Source organism: Macrobrachium nipponense, chromosome 9, assembly GCF_015104395.2.
Source record: "Macrobrachium nipponense isolate FS-2020 chromosome 9, ASM1510439v2, whole genome shotgun sequence".
NCBI lineage: Eukaryota > Metazoa > Arthropoda > Malacostraca > Decapoda > Palaemonidae > Macrobrachium > Macrobrachium nipponense.
The window spans coordinates 65,411,622-65,437,010 of record NC_061110.1 but is presented as its reverse complement, the minus strand read 5'-3'; the positions used below and the strand labels follow the sequence as shown (position 1 = coordinate 65,437,010).

The window sequence follows — 25,389 nt, the reverse complement described above, 5'->3', positions numbered from 1 at the left end:
TTTCACAATATTACAGGATTAAAAGTTAGCTTTAAATTTTTCATGAGTCATGTTTCTGAAAGGCTATGATTTGGATAATGAAATTCATTGTTTTTGACAATGGAATTTGTTGAATTTTCTTGTAACATAGTTTTGGTATCGTTGTATTTTACCTCATGCTAACATTGTGTTTGTTCTTAAATTGGCTTTACATACTTCTTAGAATTTGGACAAGGCAACTGTTTTCCATAAGAATATTTTCTCCAATGAAATATCCATTCTTTTTTATATTTTGTCAGGTGAGTATCATTTAAGTGGCATTTAGATTTGTATCATATACACAGCAGCTTTGTGCCAATGAAAGAGAGCAATGTTTTATTTTCATAGATGCCAATACAGCTCCAAAGTTAAATTCTGGTAATTTGACATTTTGTAAAGCTGAAACCTGCCTGATCATACAAGTCCATCAATTGTGGCTAGCAGCTTCAAGGCCAAATAAATGTGAAAGGCCTTGATCAAGCTTGGTACCTGTAGTGCACTTGGTAGTTAGAAATCTTCTTTCTCATGATCTTATTGTCTAATGGATCTTCGTTTGCCATTTGGGAAAATAATGTGCTCTTGAAGTAGCCAGAGCTGCCTGGCTATATTCTGAGTTAATTAGTAGGCGCAAAGAAATAAGGAAAGGTACTACTATACTACATAAAGAAATATTAATTAAATAGATATAAAACTTTTCCAAACAAACCCATTGCCTTACTAAAAAAAAAAATCACACTATCACAGGGTCTCATGCTGTTTCTCGTTGCCACAAAGGGTATCCCCTCTCACAGCAAGAGACAGCAATCCTGGAGGACACCACTATGGCTTTCCTCCAGGCAGTCTCCTATGAGATATCTTTGCTACCCAGCACCAGTCAACAACCTGTGGCAATTTGGTGCTAAGGAAAGGACATTGTCCTAATTCCTATTTCCAGTTTTGTAAGTCAAGAAGTTGTTTCAACACTTAAGAACAGACCTTTATTTGGTTCTGCCCCTCTGTCTTAGAAAGTGGCAGATACTGCGGTAGTCAAGGAACATGCCAAGGCGTCTGCCTTGTACTCTGGGCAAGGCATAAAAAAAGTGTCAGGCTTTGAAGGACGATCATGAAATAGGCAGCCTCCTTTTTCTTCTGAGAGAGTGTACATAAGTGTTTCTCTTTCAATCCTCTTTCTAATCAGGAAGAAGGCAGAAGGAAGGACAGATAAGAACACTCGTAACAGACGTTCTCCTACTACTGTTACTTGAAAAAAAAATTGTCTGTTGAGTTTCTCGATTTGATAATAGCATAGCCGAGACCCAGCAGTAGGTATCCTTCAGGAGAAGTACCTGCTTTCTTCCAGGTCTCAACCGTATTCCATAGAACTTCAGCTTCTCCTATGTTTCTGTCAGGAACAACCAATTTAGCTGAGAGATGGTGGCCTGTTGTCACCATAGAAGCTTACCCTCAGGATAACTTTGCCTTTGTTCTCTTCATTAGAGAATGGAGGAGGGTTGTTTCCAGTCCGTAATCCTCTTCCTCCCTCGAATGAGGAAGGAATTAGGCTGGTGCTCAATTATCAGGAGCCTTTGAATGTGCTTATATATATTCTCACAACATTCGTATGTTATCAGATGCACTGACCGAGTAACAGGTGCACACCTGCAGGACCATTGTCTACCAGTGTGCGACTGAGATGATAAGTACCTTCTCATCAACATCCTGAAACTCAAGGTAGCCTTTTGGGCCTCCTGGGAATTTTGGATTCCCAGTGGTGTTGTTAACAACACCACAGTAGTGGCATTTACCACCAAACTCCTTCCTGTTTTGGTTAACATGCAGGTATCAAGTGTAACTGTAGTGCACTCTATAGATCTATCAGCCAAGCACATTTCCTAATAAAATATACTGGCATACAACTCAGCTTTTGGATTTGAGTGATAGACAGAGTGCTGCTCTTTTCACGGAGAGATTGTCTTAGTATTGTTTCTCCTCAGTTGAGGGTTAACTACTAATGAGAACCTCTCTCTTGCCATCATGGAGACCCATGGACTCTGGGCTGCATTTGCCTCTCATTTAGGGTTCCTGTTTCATGCATTGCACACTCCCTTGCGAGAATCGTCAAACAGAAATATGTCTTGGAAGACTCCCTATCATCCTTCTGTTTACCGCCCAGTACAAAAGAAGGCCCCCCTCGATTTGGGGCCACTTTGACATGGTGAGGGGGTTCTTGAACCCCAGCAATTTGTTCTCAGGTCCAAACCAAAGACTCCCGTACAGCATTGTATATTTATTGGGAATCATTTTTGTGGAAATTTATTGGACCTGACAAATAGGAAAAGATATCATAGCTGGGATTGGGTTTATATCCCTTGAAGAGGTTCTGTTAGCATGGATCAATGAAAAACAGTTAGTAGGGGACAGTGTGTCTGAAGTATTAATTTGTGAAAAGGCTAGGGTGTTGCATGCTGATCTAAGTAAGAAAATGCCAACAAGTGCTGCTATTAGTGATTTCAAGGCCAGCAGGGGGCGCTTTGAAAAAATTAAAAAAACATGGTACTGCATGGGGAGGCTGCGGGTTCTGACAAACGTGCTGCCGAAGAATTTGTTGATGAATTCAAGGAATATCTTTAGGCTGAAGGATTCCTCCCTCAACTGGTCTTCAATTGTGACAAAACAGGCCTTTTTTGGAAAAAAATACCAAAGAACAACTACATCTTGCAGGAGGGAAGTTCATTGCCACGGCACAACCTATGAAGGATAGGCTAACTCTCTTGTTCAGTGGGAATTCCACTAGGGATTTGAAACTGAAACCCCTACTGGTGTATTACTCTGAAACTCCCCGAGCGTTTAAGAAAAACAATGTTACGTATTAAGAATAAATTGCTTGTGATGAGGAAGGCAAACAAAAAGCCATGGGTCACAAGGAAAATTGTTATTGATTGGGTCAATGAAGTGTTTGGCCTTATGGTTAAAAAATACCTCCAGAAAAATTGGTTACCCCTCAAGTGTCTCCTGGTAATGAACAGTGCTCCTGCACATCCTCCTGTCTTGGAAGACCAGTTGTTGGGTGAATTTAAATTCATCACTGTCAAGTTCTTTCCCCCTAATACCACTTCTCTCATCCAGCACATGGACCAGCAGATCATCTCGAATTTCAAGAAACTTACACAAAGGCACTGTTTCAAAGGTGCTTTGAAATGACCTAAGACACTGAATAGACCCTAAGAGAGCTCTGGAAGGGTCGCTTCAATATCTTTAATTGCATAAGATTTATAAATAAGGCTTGGTATGGAGTGACTTCCAGGACAGTGAACTCTGCTTAGAGAAAATTGTGACCAGTGTTACCTCGAGAAGGATTTTGAAGGATTTGAGGCTGACCCTAACGACCGTACACCTTAATCTGTTGTCTTTGGGGAAGTCCATGGGCTTGAGTGTGAGTGGTGAGGATGTGGAAGAGTTAGTGGATTCTCACAGGGAAGAGCTAACCACAAGACCTTCAGCAGGAACAGCAACAGATACCAGATGAGGAATCAGAGGAGGAGAAAGAAAGAGGGGATACTGTGCCTACTTCAGTGATTAACCCTTAAATGCCTAAGGGGTATATTAAAATTGTCTTCCGTGTGCCTAGGCGGTCTCGGAGTGAGCGCGGAAGCGGAAAAATTTTTTTTTTCAAAAAATCACAGCACGCTTAGTTTTCAAGATTAAGAGTTAATTTTTGGCTCCTTTTTTTGTTATTGCCTGAAGTTTAGTATAAATAATGCAATATATGATAGTGTGAAAACAAAATTTCATATATACGTAATTGTATTCAAATCGCTCTATGCGCAAAACGGTTAAAGGTAAAGAGTTAATTTTTTTTTCGTTGTAATGTACACTAAATTTCGATCATTTTGGTATATAACTCATTGTAAAACGATAAAAGCAACACAGAGAAAATATTATCACAAAATAATGCATGAATTCGTAACGCGCGGACGTAAACAAATATTTTTTCAAAAAAAAAAAAATTTCACCATAAATCTAAATATTGTCCTAAAGACTTCCAATTTCTTTCAAAATGAAGGAAAATGATTGAATATTACTATACTGTAAGAGTATTAGCTTACAATTGCAGTTTTTGACCATATCTGACGAGTTAAAGTTGACCGAATGTCGAATTTTTATATATATTTTTTTATTTATATGCAATTATTTCGGAAATTAGAAAAGCTACAACCTTCAAATATTTTTCGTTTTATTCTACATGAAATTGTGCACGTTTTCATATATAAAACTCTATGAAATGCCTAATATGAAACTGAGCAAATATTCCGAGAATGGGACGTACGCATTTCGGAGATTTGTGGCGGAGAATCCGCGCATGGAGGGAAGGAAAGTTTTTTTTTTAAATTCACCATAAATCTAAATATTGTGCTAGAGACTTTGAATTTGTTTCAAGATGAAGATAAATGACTGAATATTACTAGACTGTAAGAGTTTTAGCTTACAATTGCGTTTTTCGACCATTTCGGTGAAGTCAAAGTTGACCGAACGTGGTTTTTTTTCTATTTATCGTGATTTATATGCAAATATTTCAAAAATGAGAAAAGCTACAACCTTCAATTATTTTTTGTTGTATTCTACATGAAATTGCACACATTTTCATATATAAAACTTTATGTAACGGCTAATTTAAAATGGTGCAAACATTACCACAATCGCACGTATGACTTTTTCAGAATAGTTACTGCGCGGACATAAAGAAAATGTTATTTTTTTTCTTAAATTCACCATAAATCGAAATATTGTGCTAGAGACTTCCAATTTGTTTCAAAATAAAGGTAAATGATTGAATATTACCAGAATATAAGAGTTTTAGCTTACAATTGCGTTTTTCGACCGTATCGGTAGAGTAAAAGTTGACCAAAGGTTGAAAATTTGTCACTTATCATTTTTTATATGAAAATATTTCAAAACTGATAAAAGCTACAACCATGGGTTGTTTTTAGTTGTATTGTGCATAAAATTGCGCACATTTCCATATATAAAACTTTATGTAACGGCTAATTTTAAAATGGTGCAAACATTACCACAATCGCATGTATGATTTTCTTTGGAAGAGGTACTGCGCGGACGTAAGGAAAAAGATTTTTTTCATAAATTCACCATAAATCAAAATATTGTGCTAGAGACTTCCAATTAGTTGCAAAATTAAGGTAAATGATTGAATATTACTAATATATAAGAGTTTTAGCTTACAATTGTGTTTTCAACCATTTCGGTAGTCAAAGTTGACCGAAGGTTGAAATTTTGGCACATCGTTATTTATATGAAAATATCTCAAAACTGATAAAAGCTACAATCATGAGTATTTTTGTTGTTGTATTCTACATAAAAATGCGCACATTTTCACATAATACTCCATGTAACGGCTAATTTAAAATGGTACAAAAATTTATGTCAAAGTGACGAAATAATTTCTGAGATGTGTCACCGATACTTTTTAGTGCGGCAAGAAAGAAATTCGCGCTTGCGCGCCTGTGTAACGATTGTAAACAAAACAACACCTTGATCCATGAACTCCCAGCATCCCCCAAGGCGCGTGATTCAAGAGTTTTCGGCTGGTAGGCCTATAAGTATTTTTCCGCGAATTAAAAAAAAAACTTTTGTATGTCGACGTAAAATATGTCCAGTCGGCACCCGAGAGACAAAAAATGTCGACGTAAAATACGTCCACTCGGCGTTCAAGGGTTATAGAAATTTTTGCTAAGTAGAGTGATGTTAGAAATTTTGTTGAGAAGTTTCACCTTAACAAAGACATTGCGATCCGTGTCTCTAGCATGTTTAATGACAATGCACTGTGTCAGTTTAGGCAGATTTGAAAGCGACATCAGAAACAAATGTCTCTGGAGAGTTTTGTTGTGCGACAGCAGTCCAGTGACTCAAGCTGGTCCTCGTGCCAGTAAAAACCAAAGAGGAGAAGTAACCCCAGACAGTGCTACAAAAAACATAGAGAAGTAACCCAAGATAGGTTCTTGATTCCTGAAGTTCTCTGGAGGGGGATTCCCCTTCCAAACTAACTTTTCCTCCCTCTCCCCTCCTTTCCATCTTCCATACACTAACAAGAGTCTTCCATGAAAATAAGAGTGATGTTAAATGTTTATTATTTGTTTCATTATTCATTTATATTTATTTCTCATTGTTTTTGGTATGTAAAACTGTTAATTCCATCTGAAATGTATTTTCTTATATATTTTTTGTGGTCTGGAATGCATTAATTGTATTTTTGTATCTACATTATTCCTTATATGAATTATTGTTCCGGTTTTCGTACGTTTTTGGGCTTTGTTGGAGGTTCCGGAATGGGTTATGTATGAAAACCGAGGTTCCACTGAAAATATTGGGAATAGTGGAATAACACACTAATCAAAGTATGTCTCTGGCTGAAACTATTTTTCAAAGTTGGAAATGCAAAACTTGCATATTTGCTCAAATTTTCTGAGACCTTAGGGCAAAAGGTGTTGTGGGGTTGCTCATTCCCTCACAACAAATGTGGTCATCATGGGTTATGAGTTTCTGCTTTGTCTGAAAGATTGATTGATCAGTGGATTTTTTTTTCTTTATTTTTTTGTCATTTGCATCACATCCAAGGCTTTGCATTTTCAGTTACCCACATGAGATGAAATTATTTTGATACTTGAGTTTTTACCTATGTCACCACTGAAAATTCTCAGTAGTGGGGATTATTCCTTCTTGCCCTCCCTTTGAAATGGTAAGGTAGGCTAATTATGATTTAATTGGGTTGTTATAAACAGTTAGTCGAAGTTTTGTTAAATCAAAGAAAACTGTACACACATTCCATCAGTCATGCTGAAGTGTCCTCTTCTCAGTTTCCATATCCTAGGTATGTGGAAGTTATATGTACATGAAAGATGCTCACACACACACACACACACACTGGTTAATTTCTAGTTATCTTCTGTCAAGAGTTCAGTAGCTACTTAAATGGGGAGTTCAGTATGTGAATTAAGGGTATGTAATTATGATTGATGGTTTGCATGGAAAATTTAGTTTATATAATGAAAATTAAGTTATATTTCAATCATAATTTTCAGTTTGTTGGTGTGGCCACAGAGAAGACAGATTTTACCAGACTGCTTCGTTATGGAAGTTGGCTTGGTCGTGATAAAGAGTCTTGGGTTCTTTCTTCTTGGGGTAAGTTCGTCAAACTTTTTTCTACTGTTTTTCAGAGAGCTGCCTGATTTATTTTAAGAATGTGTCAGTAGATTGATTTCACAGTTAGATGTCTGTTTTGTCAGTCTTTTATGTGCATTCTGATAAGATGTGAACAGTGTACGTATTAGTATTCTAAAAATGATGAGTAACATACATAATGTTTGATAGTTTTTTGTGCAGGTTTTATAGTCTTATGAAAATGATTTTCCATGAGACTATAAAATCTGCTCAGGTAAACTATTCAAATGTTGTCTTAAATTAGTTGTTGTTAGTTATTTGTTAGCCAGAAGTGACTTGTGACAAGAAGAATAGATTGTACCAACAGCAGACTTGGTCTCCATATCGATAATTGTAGTGGGTAACATCACAATAGTCATGCCAGAAATTATTCTGGGCACTACCATTACAACCAGCCAATTGCGGGGTCAGCACTAATTTTAGCTGACTGTCCATCAAAAGCTGTTTAGTCAGGTTCTCCACAGGAACTTCAGAGTTTTGGGTTTCCAGATCCATCAGGTTTTTATTTAGGCTCTCCATGACACCTTGTTTTCATTCTTTGTTACATAATTCAGTTAGATTTGTTTAGATCTTTTTTTGTTAGATTAGAGTTTATCCAATATAAATAACCAAACGCTATGAATCTTTCAGTAAGTTCTGGAACTGAAGTGGGATAAAGTAAAATGAATGGTACAAAGAATAGATCAGTTCATTTGCTGTTAAAAAATGAAAGCAAAATTAAGAAGTACAAATGCATATAACTCTAATAGATTTTTAAACAATTCCAAGATTACTTCAAAATAGAAAATATTGTTACTGCAAATAGATTACTATTATTAGCACAGTAATCAGTACATAAATGCAATGTCCCACAGACAAATTCCTACTGAAATTTTGTATACATATTTCTCATCAAGACAATTGTTGAAAGTTCACAGTTTTTAGTTTTCATTGCAAATTCAGTATCTATACAAATCACAGCTTGTGATTAGTAGATGAATCTAAATATAACTTTCTGCATGCCACATTATTGGTGCTGGCTGATGAAGAGTAATCCTTCAATTATCCAGATCCCCATTATCCAAAACTTGACATTATCCGACACACCCGAAGAGAAACCAAGGCCCCAAGTTATGGTAGTAGTATATATAAAGTTTAAAAAAACATTTCCAGTGGTTGTTAATGCTGTGTGGCTTAAGGAAAATGTTGGACACTGCTTACATTTAGACAGACTGAGAAAGGGTTTTGCGGGGTTGGGGGCACCTTGAGATGTTTTGTAAGTGGGTTTGTGGATCGGATGGCTGGGCACCATTGGAGAGGAGGGGCAGTAAGACTTTATAGAGGAAATCTGAGAAGGGGCTTTTGGACGGTGGGTGGATCTGGGGAGCAGTTTCTTTGGCTGAGAGGGGGGGTTATGGGTGCAGTGTTGTATGAGTGAAGAGGGCTATGTAGACATCTGACTTTCCAGAGGCTGTTTCATGTTGTTATGCTTATAATCTTTTTTCTGGGTCGACCTGTGTTCGCCGGTGAAAAGGTCCTTCTTAATACTTTTCTGATATAAATAATTTCCAAATATACCAGAGAAAGTTAAACCATTGGTATGCAGAGGTTACTACCCTCGCGCGAGCACCTCAAGGGCGTCGTGTATAAAGAAAGGGCGTGTGAAAGCCACTAAACACAGGTCATCTTCCAATTAGATTACTCCTTCGTCAACACATGAACACGGGATGTGCCGATACAGCGGTCTCAACCACACCGCTCCGACTCACCCAGTCCCCGCCCGATGCGAGCGCCATCTTACATCCTTCTTTTGGACTCGTGAGCGTAGTACTCGTTCGAATTGTGCCTGTATTTTTCTACCAATTCTGGATTTATTGCATCATGGCTGAAGCTCTACCTTCACCTGGACCAATGTTAAGTACCATAATTTCTGTTCTCATTAAAAAAAAATAGCTTATGAATCGATATTTTACACGTAATTTTGGGGTTATATGAGCATGGTACCGGCCATGCGCTTGCAACCGATCGTAAACAAAGCATGTTGGTTTCGGTCTGCCCCTTCGTGTATTTTGAGATAGCTATTAGCTTTCTTTTTTAATGCCACATTCGATCGTTCGTCTCACGGTTTTTACTGTGCAGATTATAATTCAGTTTAATTACATGAGTTTGTACATATTTGCACAGTTTATGATATTGGACCTCACGAGTCCCGTTATTATTATTATTTAAGTAGTCTTGTTTAAGCGAGGAAGAGGGCTCCTTTGGACAGTCAGAAGTAGTGCGTATTTATTAACCCTCTTACGCCGATTGGACGTATTAAACGTCGAGTCAAAATGTCTCCCGTATGCCGATTGGACGTATCATACGTCGGCTCAAAAAAGTTTTTTTAAAAATTCGTGGAAAAATACTTATAGGCCTACCAGCCGAAAACTTTTGTATCACGCGCCTTGGGGGATGCTGGGAGTTCACGGATCAAGGCGTTGTTTTGTTTACAATCGCTACGCAGGCGCGCAAGCGCGAATTTCTTTCTTATCGCACTAAAAAGTATCAGTGACACATCTCGGAAATTATTTCGTCACTTTGACATAATTATTGCACCATTTTAAATTATCCTTTACATGAAGTATTATATATGAAAATGTGCGCAATTTCATGCACAATACAACTAAAAAATACTCATGATTGTAGCTTTTATCAATTTTAAAATATTTTCATATAAATAACGATAAGTGCAAAAATTTCAACCTTCGGTCAACTTTGACTCTACAGAAATGGTCGAGAAACGCAATTGTAAGCTAAAATTCTTATATTATAGTAATATTCAATAATTTGCCTTCATTTTGCAACAAATTGGACGTCTCTAGCACAATATTTCGATTTATGGTGAATTTATGAAAAAACTTTTTCCTTACGTTCGTGCGATAACTCTTCCGATAAATTTTTTCGTGCGATTGTCCTAATGTTTGCACCCTTTTAAATTTGCCGTTACATAAGTTTAATATATGGAAATGTGCGCAATTTCATGCACAATACAACAAAAAACAACCCATGGTTGTAGCTTTTATCAGTTTTGAAATATTTTCATATAAATAACTTTAAGTGCAAAAATTTCAACTTTCGGTCAGCTTTGACTCTACCGAAATGGTCGAAAAAAAACGCAATTGTAAGCTAAAACTCTTATATTCTAGTAATATTCAATCATTTACCTTCATTTGCAACGACTTGGAAGTCTCTAGCACAATATTTCGATTTATGGTGAATTTATGAAAAAAAAAATTACGTTCGCGCGGTAACTCTTCCGAAAAAATCAGAATTTTTTTGTGCGATTGTCGAAATGTTTGCACCATTTAAAATTAGCTGTTACATAAAGTTTTATATATGAAAATGTGCGCAATTTCATGTAGAATACAACTAAAAATGATTGAAGGTTGTAGCTTTTCTCTCTTTTTCGAATATTTGCATATAAATCACGATAAATAGAAAAAAAAACCACGTTCGGTCAAATTTGACTCTACCGAAATAGTTGAAAAACGCAATTGTAAGCTAAAACTCTTACGGCCTAGTAATATTCCGTCATTTTTCTTCATTTTGAAACAAATTTGAAGTCTCTAAAACAATATTGTGATTTATGGTGAATTTTTGAAAAATATATTTACCTTCACTCCGCGCGCCGATTCGCGGCCGCAAGTCTCCGAAATACGTACATGGCATTATCCTAATATTGCTCCTTTTCATATTAGCCTTTTTTATAGAGTTTCATATATCAAAATGTGCGCAAATTCATGAAGAATACAATAAAAAATAATTGAAGGTTGTAGCTTTTTCCATCTTCGAAATATGTGCATATGAAAAAAAATATATATATTAAAATTTCGACATTCGGTCAAATTTAACTCGTCCGAAATGGTCGAAATCTGCAATTCTAATCTAAAACTCTTACAGTATCGTAATATTCAATCATTTGTCTTAATTTTGAAAACAAATTGGAAGTCTCTAGAACATTATTTGAGAATTACGGTGAATTTTTGAAAATATCATTTTTTTACGTCCGCTCGTTACGAATTCGTACATCATTTTGTGATAATATTTTTCCGGTGTTGCTTTTATGTTTTACTATGTATATATATCAAAATGATTGCAATTTAGTGTACAATACAACGAAAAAAAAAAGTAACTCGTTAGCTTTGACCGTTTTTTGCACAGCGTGATTTGAATACAATTATCTATGAATTTATTTTTTTTCGCTACCATATATCGCATTATTTACATATGATAATGATATTATTTTTCATTCTGATGATTGCATACTAAACTTCAAGCAATGAAAAAAAAATGAGCCAAAAATGAACTCTTAATCTTCAAAACTAAGCGCGCTGTGATTTTTTGAAAAAATTATTTTTTCCGTTTCCGCGCTCACTCCAAACCGGCGCCGGCATACAGGAGAGGTTTTTGATTTTTAGGGCTTCGGCGTAAGAGGGTTAACATCTTACATGTCCAAACAGTATTTTAAAACGTTGAGAAAATTCTTTACTGTTTAGTCTATAAGGTGAAATACCGCGTCAGACCATCAGGCCGCGGTTACGGTTGGCCTTTTGTGGTGTTTTACTCTAGTCCTCTCTTCCTCGCTTACTCATGTTTTTATTTATGACTATCCGTTTATTATTTAGTTTTATAGTTTTATCATAAGAGCTTTGTCGTTCATATACGAATTGTATTAACTACTGTCTAGTATACTGGAAGAGCTGGAGACATCCCCCTCTTTTCAGTTACCTTGTAGTAGCCCGCTCGAACAATATTACTAGCAAGGTTGGATTATTTCCCCCTTTTGTTAGACTGAGTTAAGTACTATCTTAACAGTTCTAAGTACATAGGTTACAGGGAATTGGGGAAAGATTTCCCCCTTCCGTGTTCGAGAGAGGCTGGATTGATCCCCCTCTTTCGTGACCTGATTGTACTTTAAGCTTGGCTACGTATTAAGGTTATTAGGCTTTAGTTTAATCTAGATAAACTCTTATATTTTATGTTTTCATTCAAGGTATTCCATACATGAACTAGGCTGTGGTACCATTCTCGAACATAGTTAGCCTAGGCCTCTGTTCTTGGTCCAGACCGATAACATTGTATCATAGTGTACCACCAGGTGTTTATGCCAATTATAAACGTAGTCTTGGGAAACCACTTTCTATAGTGTTCCCCGACTTTACCGAAGAATTAACTTTAATCGTAATTCTGTTTTTGGTGGTCCTATACGCTATACGTTATCGCGAATGGTCCATTAACATCGTGGTTAAGATCAACCACTATCGGCCGCCATTTGCGTTTCTTACGGTATTCCTCCCAGCATGTTCTATCATAAGCTCCCCCTCCTTTCTTACCCCGCCATGGCTTGGGGAAGATATGGAAAAGGTGGAAGGGTAGATAATTCAATAAGAATTACCTTACGGAACTCCTTTCGCCGGAGATCCACCGACGGAGACTCCGTCTTATTATAAGGTTACCATTAGAAACGTTAGTTGATTTTATCATGTTGTATGAGATGTTTTGTGCATCATCTCCGGCATTGCCTAGGTCGATTGGGAGCACCTCCCCCCGTTAGGCTTTCCGTTTTCTTGATATGGTACACATCCTCAGCTCCGGTAATATGGCTCCGGTGATGTACTTCACCAGAGATTAGCAAGATTAACAATAATTCTCTAAAAAGAAATATGGATTTACCTTGTTGATACGGTAGTCAATTTCTACGGAGATCACCGGACCTCCGGGATATACGGAATAAAATTGTGAATATTTCTATTTAACGTACGTTACACTCTCCGTTTAATGGTGTTAGCTACGGCGAGACTTTACATGCATGCTAAGTTAAGAATACTTGCATGCTCTATTTCTAAGTTAGTTCAATAAGGAGAGTGGGTACTTATTTAAAATATTATATTACAGAAAGTCCGTTGCGCCTTCCAAGGATGTCCAGGGAATTTCAGTGATCCGGTGGAACATGACTGCTGCCGGTCCCACGCTCATTGCTCGATCTCCTTCATAGCTGAAGAAGGCCAGACCCCGTACATGATCTGGTTCCCGGAGTCTTGCGCATGTGTTTTGAGTTGACCTCAATCTTGTTAAACGATGAGGTAAGATCAAGTAACAAATGGGTACACATTCTTGATTGTTCGATTAATATAGAACATATTTATAGTTTAATTGTTAGTCAATACGACCCGTTTATTCGATACCCTCTTACAGGCGGATGAGGAGAGTTTGAAGACGGCCAAGGCAAGTCTTCGACATTGGGTGTCCGGATTCGGCCGCAATGCTCCACAAGGCTGTCCTTATGTGCTGGATAGCACTTTAGCTACCCGTCTGTTCCCCGGTTCTCCGTCGGCTGCGGTGAAGAGTGAAGTAGCTGCTCCGATTATACGTAGAAGCCATTCGAGCGGCTATGGCTCCAAACCAGGAAGACCAACAACTGACGGGAGATGTGGCTGCTCTGGACATTCATCTAGAACCGATGGATGAGCAGGTGAGTGGCGTAGAGGTTCGGCAGGATCCTTCATTTCTCCTACCCCCTCTTCTTCTTCCTCTTCATTTCTAGGTTTTGATAAATCTGTTCCTTCACCTTGGGAAGGTTCTAGGTCAGTCCGACCCAAGGTGAAGCCTTTGAAGGCATCAAAGCCTTCATTGAAGGCGTCTAAGTCAACTCCGTTGGCGAAATCAGCGTCGTCTCCGGCCCCTAGGCCATCGACTTCGTATGATTTATCGCCAGCTGCCAAGGCCCCTCCTCCTTCTAAAGGACAGAGGGGTAAGTCCGCTAAACCCAAGACGACGGAGCTTGACTTACAATCTGACCTCCTCGTGGACAAACTTTTGTCAAGATTTAGAGAGGTAGTGGATGAGAGGCTGGGATGAGAGAATTCTCCTACTCCGGCTCCCCCACTACAGCCACGCAGTCGGTGACTGATATAGTGGCGGAGCAGCTAAAGCGATCAGAGATATGATCGCAGGTCTGCTCCAATCCGGAACTCAAGCTGCTCCATCGGCAGTTCCGGATGCATCAAAATTACCGCCGTTCGATAAGAACAACCCTTGGCGGTTTGCCCTCCACGCTCCATACTTGGATGGCACACTAACCCTTGAAGGTCTGGGTACTCGACCATTGTCAGATTTCGAGTTTTACCCAGAAGGACTCAGTTTCCTTTCAAGGGTTTGTCAGACTGACGGAGAATGCATTAGTCAGAATGGATAAAGTTCCTAAGGAAACAGTTATTTTCCCAAAGGAACAAGCCCAAGCTGTCTGGGCTCGCATTATGACTGATTGGGGTTGTACAAATACGAAACTAACCCCACACAAAGGATCGTATACGATCTTTACGACTCCACAAGACATTTCTTCTCCGTTTATTGATAAGATCACGGAGCTTACAATTCAGGCAGAGAATGATGATCTGCCGATGCCAACTCTCTAAGAGACGGATGCTACCTCCCTCCTCATGCCAGCCACTAGAGAATTCTGGCAGGACGTTCCGTCGACTTTCACAGTCGGAAAACTAGACGCAGGACTGTGCGTCTTCTTTGTTTTCAGAAGACTTCCGAAACTGCCGGATAACTTACTTAAGGCAGAGTTTGAGGCAAGATCAAGGTTGGCTAGGTCCATCAACGCAGTGACATCACTGGAGTTGGTGGCCTCCATATATAAAGAAGAGCAGCTTTTCAAGGCCTTAGCTAAGAGTCTCTTACAGACTTATCAGCTGGACCTTCATGAATTCATTGCAGCCAGGAAAAGCTGCAGGAAACATGTGTTAGCTAAGGTGACTATTAGGCACGAGCCTAATAGACTGATCAAATCTTCCTTCTGGGGAAAGAATCTCTTTCCTCAAGAAGAAGTAGACAAGGTGCTACAGGAGGCGGCCAGGACGAACCAAAACCTTCGAGTTCGTTGGGGTCTCTCTTCCAAACGGAAGTTCGACCCTACAGCGAAGCACCAGAACCCAAAAAAGGGATTTGACGCAAGGAAAAATCTATTTCTGGGCGATTGGTTCGTGTCGCTGCGCGAAATATCCTTTAATCCATTATTTCTAAGGTAAATGTACTAACACATACCAGAGAATAAATAAAATAAAGAAAAGGTCAGTACAACTGACTCGCTCACCCTCCAAGAGGGTGTCGGTATGAACACTATGGCGAGTGAGACCACTACCACGAACCGCTTTACTACTTACAAGGGGTTCCGTAGTCAGCAACGCCAACAAACAAATCCTCCAGCCCAAGTGTCGAAACCTTCGACATCAAAAGCCACTCAACCACAACAATTTATGATTGCACCCGCACCTCAGGGCGGACAGTCACCAGCCACAGCAACATGGATGTCTTCTCCGGCATTTAACCCGGCCTACGAAGCCACCGGAGCCTTTCGAGGATACCCTAGACAATCCAGTGGTAATAGAGCTAGAGGACAGTTCCGCCAACGTGGCGGACCTAGAACCAGAGGCGCAAGGGGTGGTAGAGGATACAAGCCGACCCATAATCAATGAGAAGGACCGGGTAGGAGGGAGACTGTACCGGTTCAGAGATCAATGGACCTTCAGCCCTTGGGCACACAGTATTGTTTCCAAGGGTCTGGGTTGGAAGTGGAAGAAGGGGTCCCCACCTCCTCCGGTGAATTTCTTTCAGACACCTACACCGGATCTGAAAGAATACACCAAAGATCTCCTACAGAAAAAGGCTATAAAGAAAGTAAAAAGCCTAAAATTCCAGGGACGTCTGTTCACTGTTCCAAAGAAGAATTCGTACAAAAGAAGAGTAGTCCTGGACTTGTCCAAACTGAATTCTTACATTCTCTGCGACAAGTTCCGTATGCTGACTGTCTCTTACTTCCCCGTGGGGCCGTCACCACCTCTATAGATCTTACAGACGCTTATTATCATGTTCCGATGGCAAGAAATTTCTCTCCCTACCTAGGCTTCCGCTTAGGCAGAAAATCCTATGCATTCAAGGTGATGCCGTTCGGCCTCAACATTGCTCCCAGGATATTTACGAAACTAGGAGAGACAGTATTGCAACAACTCAGGAACCAAGGAATAATGCTAGTAGCCTACCTAGACGATTGGCTCATTTGGGCGAAAACAGCAGAAGATTGCCACAAAGCAACAAACAAAGTAATTCAGTTCTTGCAAAGTCTAGGATTTCAGTTGAACTTCGAAAAATCCCGGCTACAACCAGCAAGTCAGTTCGATTGGCTGGGTATTCATTGGGACTTGAAAGAGCACAAGCTATCTCTTCCACCCAAGAAAGCCAAAGAGATAGCATTAGCAACAAAACAATTTATCAAGAACAAAATGATAACAAGACGAGCTTTAGAAAGAATTCTCGGCTTACTCCAATTTGCCTCAGTAACAGACGTCCTACTGAAAGCCAAACTCAAAGACATCAATCGAGTTTGGAGAAAGAGAGCAAAGATACATTTAAGAGACAAAGTATCTACAATTCCCTCCGTTTTAATAAAGAGACTACTCCCATGGACACAGTCCAAGAAACTGACCAAATCAGTTCCTTTACAAATCCCCCCTCCTCAAGTGACGATTCATACAGACGCGTCACTCAGTGGTTGGGGGGGTTACTCCCAACACCAAATGTTTCAGGGAATCTGGTCACTCAATATGAAACAGTTTCACATAAATGTGTTGGAAGCAATGGCAGTGTTTCTAACCTTGAAACAATTGCATCACCACAAGACAAGTCATGTGAGGATAGTCTCAGACAATTCAGTGGTAGTCCACTGCATAAACAGAGGAGGTTCCAAATCACCCAATCTGAATCATGTTCTAGTAGCAATATTTTCCTTGGCAGCAAAAAGAAACTGGTTCCTGTCAGCAACACATCTGGCAGGAGTAAAAAACGTTATAGCGGACGCTTATCCAGAACCAAGCCTTTAGAATTGGAGTGGTCCCTAGACATGAATTCATTTCGGTGGATAACCAGACTAGTTCCAGATCTCCAGGTAGACTTGTTTGCGACATGCACCAACCACAAACTTCCTTGCTACGTAGCCCCCAACCTGGACCCTCAGGCCTATGCCATGGACGCATTAGCCTTAGATTGGAACCACTGGCAGAAGATTTATCTGTTTCCTCCAGTGAATCTTCTGATGAAGGTGTTACACAAACTACGTTTCTTCAAAGGATCAGTGGCCCTAGTAACACCCAACTGGCCCAAAAGCAATTGGTTTCCGCTCCTACTAGAGCTGAAGCTCCATCCCAGACGGATCCCACATCCAAAGTTGACACAAATAGTTCAAACTCAGACTGTGTCAGCTTCCTCAAGAGTAGTTCAAACCCTAACTTTGTGGACTTCATGAAATTTGCAGCTCATAAAGATGCAAATATCGATCCGGAGAACGTCTTATTCATAGAATCTGACAAAAGGGATTCAACGCTTAGGCAATATGATTCGGCTGTTAAGAAGTTAGCGGAGTTTATAAAGAATTTCAATATTCTTCAAATGACCCCAAATTTGGCCATTTAATTTTTTAAAACCTTGTTTGATAAAGGCCTAGCCGCTAGTACTATTACTACGATGAAGTCGGCTCTGAAAAAGATTTTTCAAGTCGGATTTAATATTAATTTAGCAGATTCTTATTTTTCATCCATTCCCAAAGCTTGTGCTCGACTTAGACCTACAATTCGTCCTCAAAAGGTCACGTGGTTTTTAAACGATGTTTTAAAACTAGCCTCGGATATCAACAATGAATCTTGCTCTTACATTTCTCTACTGAGAAAAACTTTGTTTCTTACAGCCATGGCCTCAGGTGCCAGAATATCAGAATTAGCAGCTCTCTCACGTAATCCTGAGAATTAGATTTCCTCCCATCAGGAGAAGTACTGCTCTCTCCGGATAGGGAGTTTCCTAGTTAACAATGAAGATCCTCAAAATAGATGGTCTCCTTGGAAAATTATACCTCTACCTCAGGATACATCCCTATGTCCTGTGGTAACTCTTAAAGCCTTTTTAGCTAGATCCTCCTCATGTTCCTCTGGTCATTTATTTGCCAGAGAGAAAGGGGGTACTATCTCCATTCAAGGTATTAGACAGCAAATACTCTACTTCATAAAGCAAGCTAATCCAGAATCTTTTCCACATGCTCATGATATTCGGGCTATAGCTATCTCAATTAATTATTTTCAAAATATGAATTTTGATGACCTTAAGAAGTATACGGGTTGGAAATCTCCTCGGGTCTTTAAACGCCACTACCTAAGAAATATTCAAGCCTTAAAATTTTCCACTATAGCGGCGGGGAGTTTAATCTCTTCGGACTAACTTTCCTTACTTCAATTTTGTCCATTCCTTATACTGTCACCTTTCTACCTGCCACTCTCGCCACGATGCCTCTCACCTCGGTAGATCAGATTCAGCCACCCAAGTATCATGCTTCTCCTTAGAATATCGTTCATTCTTAGATTGGGCTTAATCATACCTGTATATATTGGATTATGAAATGTATATGACTCTTTTACATTTTTGATTTATGTATGCATATGTAGTAATTAAGTTATAATATAAGTTATATTCTTAAATTTAGAAATTAAGATTTATGTATGCATATTTAGTGATTAAGCTATAATAATAGTATTCTTAACTTTAGACATTAAGTTTATATTCTACTGATAATTACTTAATGAAGATTGATCTATTAATGATGTTTTCGTTATCCTTATTATTAATTTCAATTCATGAGCTTGGAAGGCATTCTCTGGTATTTTTTCACTGGCGAACACAGGTCGACCCAGAAAAGGGATTTTGACGGAGGAAAAATCTATTTCTGGGGAGAGACCTGTGTCGCCCGGTGAAACCCTACCCTGTTTCTCATCCCATTCCTTTCCAAGCCATTACTGAAATCTATGACAGAAGGATGTAAGATGGCGCTCGCATCGGGCGGGGACTGGGTGAGTCGGAGCGGTGTGGTTGAGACCGCTGTATCGGCACATCCCGTGTTCATGTGTTGACGAAGGAGTAATCTAATTGGAAGATGACCTGTGTTTAGTGGCTTTCACACGCCCTTTCTTTATACACGACGCCCTTGAGGTGCTCGCGCGAGGGTAGTAACCTCTGCATACCAATGGTTTAACTTTCTCTGGTATATTTGGAAATTATTTATATCAGAAAAGTATTAAGAAGGACCTTTTCACCGGGCGACACAGGTCTCTCCACAGAAATAGATTTTTCCTCCGTCAAAATCCCTTATTTATATTTTATGCTATATACTTATTTATATTTTTACTGTATTTTTTCATTATTTTATTTTTACAACCCAAAAGATAAACACAGCTGTGTGTGCAGGATACAAGAGAGAGAGAGAGAGAGAGAGAGAGAGAGAGAGAGAGAGAGAGAGAGAGAGAGAGAGAGAGAGAGAGAGAGAGAGAGAGATGAAATATCAATAGTGATAAAACAACCTCATACTGTTATATGTGATAATCATACTTAGACAAACTAAACTTGTAATGAAATACTGTACAGTAAATCAAGCAAAGCAGACAAGAAAAAGGACAAAGGTGATGCTGCGGTAAGAAGCATGCACAATGCACATGCGTGGTGGAGATGGTAATGTCAACATTGAAGAAATGCCACATATAGATAATAAACACACACACGCAGGCATACAAGTATAGGCAGTCCCCGGTTATCAGCGGGGTGCTGATGAGTGAAAACCGCCATTAACCAAAACTGCGATTTATGGCGCTTATGGCGCCAAGTTTTGGTTAATGGTGCTTATGTTAGGTATGTTATGGCACCATAAATTGCCAATTTTATGGCACTAGACAAATGTCATAAATCCGTATTGCAATTAACTGAGGACTGCCTGTAAAGCTTCCATGATGCCATGAGGTGAAATGAATATCTTCAATTCTAATAAAACAGAAAATAATCAACTACTTTGTAGTATGTATTGTAGTATGTTTTGCTTTGGACAGTCTAGAAATGCTTTATGTACTAAAGACGTAAACACAAGGTGTTGTAATGTCATGCCCCAAACTTATGTGTGGTTATGTTGCAGACCCCCTCATGCAAGGTGAATTTCTGCTTAAGTTTAGCACACTCTAAAAATACTAATAAATGCCTGTTTTCTAGAGTTTGAATCCTAAATATGACCTAATCATGCTCCCTAAGTACAGTGTATCCTCGACTTATAGTGGGGTTTCTGTTGCTGCGCCATGTGTAAGTTGAGTTCTACCGCAAGTCGGTTTTTCTCTGTTAACAGTGCTCACGGCACCATAACTTTAAGTTACATCAAGATACACCGCTATAAACATCATTAACTTGATGCCTACTCTTGCTGTTAGCACTGTGCAGTGCTTATGGCACTGTAACTTGCAACATCAAGTAACAGTGCTGAAAAAGCCCCATAAGATCAAATTGCCACAAGTCAGTGGCTCTGTAAGTCAAGGATGCTCTGTATTAATCAAACTTATAAATTAAATTAAAGTTACGCACTGTAATTTCATTTAAAAGTTAGCTTAATACATTACCCTTAAAAAAAGAAATAAATGAGGGATGAAAATATAGGAGAGTGTGAAGATTACATACGTTCTGTTTCTCTCTCCTTTCCCCCTTCTGTCTTTTTAAGAACCTCTTTTCTGGGTCGACCTGTGTTCGCCGGTGAAAAGGATCCTGCTATCCACTTTTCTAGTATAAATAGTTTCTAAATATACCAGAGAAAAAAGCTAGCATTGGTATGCAGAGGTTACTACCCTCGCGCGAGCACCCAAAGGGCGTCGGGTGTAAAGTTCAGGGCATATGAAAGCCACTATTCACAGGTCTTCTGCCATTTAGAGTTTTCCCTCTCAAAAACCCCCATATGGGGTGAGTTGAGTCAATGGTCACACCTACATCGCCCCCGTACTACTGCTGTTAATACCCGACTCGAGCGACATCTTCAATCCTGTTTAGAAACCTTTCATAAGTGACACGTTTTTCCTGCTCGCTTTATTTACCGCTTTTTGTTGTGATTTTTGCGATGGCCTCCTCCGAGATGTCTCCTACACTGAAGTTGAGTACCCCAGTTTATGTTTTTCCATATATTATGAAGTTGCGGGACCTTTTATGGCCCACGGTCCCGTAGAAAGTATTGCGGGAACGCGTGGGTTTGGGTACTAATGTTTTGTTTAATACATAAATTCCAACTATCATTGGCATTAAAAGTACGTACCTAATTCCCGTGTTTCCTATTACGTATATATAGTACATTACACTGTAGAATATGTCACAAGGATAACGTTCATGCCCATGTCTTATTCGGGAGTTACAATGGCCCCTAATCTAAGACGTAAATCAGAGAAAGAGCTGTTGGCTCTTTCTTCCCTTCTGTAACTAGTGGGTGTGTGCGGGATCTTGACATGTTCTTATAGTATTAGTATTATTACCATCATTACATAGCCGCAGGCTGTGTTGCCTTGCGAAGTGGGAGAGAGAGAGAGGTTTGCTTTTATGATAGTAATATTGTTATTATCATTACATAAATATAGTCTGTTGGACTTGACGAGGGAGAGAGAGAGAGCTGGTAGCTCCTTTTCTCCCTCTCTCTCTCTCTCTCTCTCTCCGATGAAAGTTTTTCATGATTGCATATACTAGTATTTTACGTGAATAGATCTTGTAAATTCACTAGTGGTTAATTCACTGAAGAGGTTGAAGAGTTGCCACCAAAACAGTATAGTCCAGATATTTTAATTAGAAAGGCTAACTGTACGTAACTGAGATGGTAATTGCTTCATAGCAAAGGAAGTTAAAGGAAAGGAGAACGCATTTTCGAGAAGTTCGGCAGCAAGGAGGCGTTAGCGCAATGTGTTGGAAGTGCCTGTTATCATGATGGTTCTAGAATCGGCAGGAGTGTTGTGGATCTCGTCGGGACATGAGAAACGCCGGGATTTCTGATGCAATACCTCGTCTAGATTCATCTAAGAAATTCTAGAAATCTCGCGAGTCTGTGACGCTCGACGTAGGCTCCGCTCCCTGAGTGCCGTATAAATACGACGAACGAACTTTGGAGAGCAGAGATCGTGAGAGAGAGATTTCCAGTTAGTCACAGAGAGATATCCTCATTTAGAGCCACTGGTCATAATATCAGTGAGAGATCAGCAGCAGAGATCGTCAGAGAGAGACCAGAGACGAAGGAAGGACCGACGAAGGATTAAAAGAAGAGTTGTTCGAGAGTTGGTTGGATATTGGTCTAGTCGTCTTCAGGAGTGGACGGCCGTGTTTTCTCGACGTCGAACAGACTTCAGAGAAGAAAAGGTCCTGCTACAGGTTTTGGGGAGTTCCTGCCTTTCAAGTAGACTAGTTTCTGCAATACGGAGTCAAGAGGACGACTGCAATTGCCGCTCTACATTTATGAAGCCAGGGCTTCGAATTGCCAAATTGACTAGCAAGTATTTGAATTGCCTCACTGTTCCCCCAGTTCATGCTGTGTAAGATTCTATCTTTTTTATGTAAATTTGAGATACCATTCTGCATTTACCTATGTTAGTAAGCTTGTAAATAAACCTTTGTTGTGTTAGTGTTTCTTTCTATATTCGTATCCCCAGTTTCAACTGTTGGTGTTGAAATATTTTTTTTTTTATTCATTTCATGTCGAACCTGAAACGGACCTCTCTCAGAGGCCGTAACACTGTGTCGACCCTTTCCAGGATATTTCGACACCGTAACATTGTCTCTGAGATCTCAGAGTCCGTATCTGGCAATTTCGTTCTTTAGAACCCTGTTTGAAAAAGGTCTGGCTGCTAGTACCATTACTACAACTAAATCTGCCATAAGGAAGATTTTTCATCTTGGCTTTAATATTGATTTCACAGATTCGTACTTCTCATCTATCCCTCGAGCATGTGCCCATCTGAGACCAGTGGACCGCCTCACACGGTCTCCTGGTTTTTAAACGATGTACTCAAGTTAGCTTCAGACACTGATAATGATTCATGCTTATATATAACCCTTCTCAGGAAAACATTATTCTTAATGAGTCTGGCTTCAGGTGCCAGAATATCTGAACTGTCGGCTCTCTCTAGAGACCCAAATCACATTGATTTCCTCCTGTTGGGTGAAGTTCTACTATCCTCAGATTGGAAATTCTTGGCCAAGAATGAAGACCCACAAAACAGGGGGGCTCCATGGAAGATTATACCTCTCACACAGGACTCATCATTGTGTCCTATTGTCACACTAAAATCTTATCTGGCCAGAACTTCTGAAAAGTCTTCAGGTCCTCTTTTTATTAGAGAGAAAGAAGGAACCATTCCCTTAAAAGGAATCAGACAACAAATCCTTTATTTTATTAAACAAGCCAATCCGGATTCAGTTCCTCACGTCCATGATATCCGGGCATTGGCTACCTCAATTAACTATTTTCACAATATGAACTTCGAGGATCTTAAGAAATATATGGGTTGGAAATCTCCGGCAGTATTTAGACGCCACTATCTCAAGAATTTAGAGGCCCTTAAATTTTCAACAGTGGCTGCAAGGAGCATCGTCTCCCCTGATATGGCCTAGTCTTAGAACTCTTATTTCCTATTCCTTTATCCCTCTTACGCCGATTGGACGTATTATACGTCGAGATAAATTGTCTGTCAGGTGCCGATTGGACGTATCGTACGTCGACATAGAAAAGTTTTTTTTAAATTCGCGGAAAAATACTTATAGGCCTACCAGCCAAAAACTTTTGAATCACGCGCCTTGGGGGATGCTGGGAGTTCACGGATCAAGGTGTTGTTTTGTTTAGAAGCGTGACCCAAGTGCGCATGCGCGAAATGCCTCCTTCTCACATCAGCCAGCATAAGCGACGCGTCGTTCGAGAGCGATCTTTTACTGCAATCGTGTTTTGCCGAACTTGTGCGGGAGTTTGAATATTTGTGGTGCTACAGGACATTCATAGAGATGTCTCAATGATGTATGGAACGCGAAAGCCACGTTTTACCCGTCGGAAGGGATCATGTAAGACATATTTTGGACTTGGATGCTGGCGAGGGACCCAGCACCCAAGATGACCTCGCGCCTCAACGCCGTTCTGTGCCACCACGTGTGGACAAAAGTGCTTCAGGATCACAACGTGTGTCTCGTGTGCTTTTAGTAACCCCTAGGAAGCATCAGGGTGTCCTTAAGGGCATTCGTAGGCATTTGGGAGGCCTCCAACCAAGGGACATTGATGCATACTTATCTGAGCTTGATTGGGAGTATGTTGCAAGTCCTCATTTTGATGGCGGTTGGTCATCTAGTGATGAGGACATCAGTCCCGATGTCAGTGATGATGAATATTTGCCCCCAATGTCCGTTCGAGGCTCACATCCCGAAAGTGAGCTCGAATTTAGTGGTTTTAGTGCCTATGAGGATGAGAATATAGGGTCTAGTTTTGTTGCCGATGACGATACAGAAAGCGAGGGCCTAAATGAGGGAGATGGGCCAGTGGGGGGGTTTCGTGTGCAAAATCGTGCCCATGAGTGTGCCTGCGCCCGTGCGCGTGCGCGCACACGGGCACGTAGAACCTTGGAGCGTCGTGCCAGCCAAGGTGAAGGTTGGTCGTCCGAGAGCGACAAAGGGTGGACGGAGGACCCCACCCCACCTAGCATGCACCCATTCATGGCAACACCTGGGCTCACCATACCTGTTCCTCTCACTGCTCTGGGGTTCATTCAGCTGTTCCTTACGCGGAAATTGCTGGAGTACCTGGTAGCAGAGACGGCGGACTAAGCTCGATACTGCCGTGATGAACTCCGCACGACATTGTCATTTCGCTGGCAGGGCTGCAACCTCACCGACATGGCGCATTTTGTGGGGCTCCACATTTTTTTTTGGATTGATGCCTGCTGCCGACATCAGGCAATATTGGAGGCAGAATTTTTTTTTAGGTACGCCCAATGTGCCCGGCGTTATGACCCGTGATACTTTCCTGACGTTGGACAGATATTTCAACGCCTTTAACCGAAGGGCCATACCCCGGAAGAACTCCGATTGCCTCATCTTAGTCCGCCCAGTGTTGGAATACATTCGTGAACGATGCAAAATTCTCGTGGTTCCTGGAAAGAACCTTTCTTTGGATGAGGGGATGATGCCTTACAAAGGACGTATAAGCATTAAAGTGTATAACCCCAAGAAGCCGAAGAAATGAGTGAAATTTTTTTTTATTACCGAGTCCAACACTGGATACAT

At 40.1% G+C, this 25,389-nt stretch overlaps 1 protein-coding gene across 4 annotated transcripts in view; it reads left to right on the top strand.

Annotated features, from left to right (window-relative positions):
- LOC135218436 (SPRY domain-containing SOCS box protein 3-like) overlaps positions 1 to 25,389 on the top strand; it is a 222,151-nt gene that overhangs the window by 100,170 nt on the left and 96,592 nt on the right. For all 4 annotated transcript variants that reach the window (XM_064254749.1, XM_064254750.1, XM_064254748.1 and 1 more), the window contains one exon: positions 7,092 to 7,191. In XM_064254749.1, the coding sequence (XP_064110819.1) occupies positions 7,092 to 7,191 (100 nt within the window). The remainder of the gene's footprint in view (positions 1 to 7,091; positions 7,192 to 25,389) is intronic.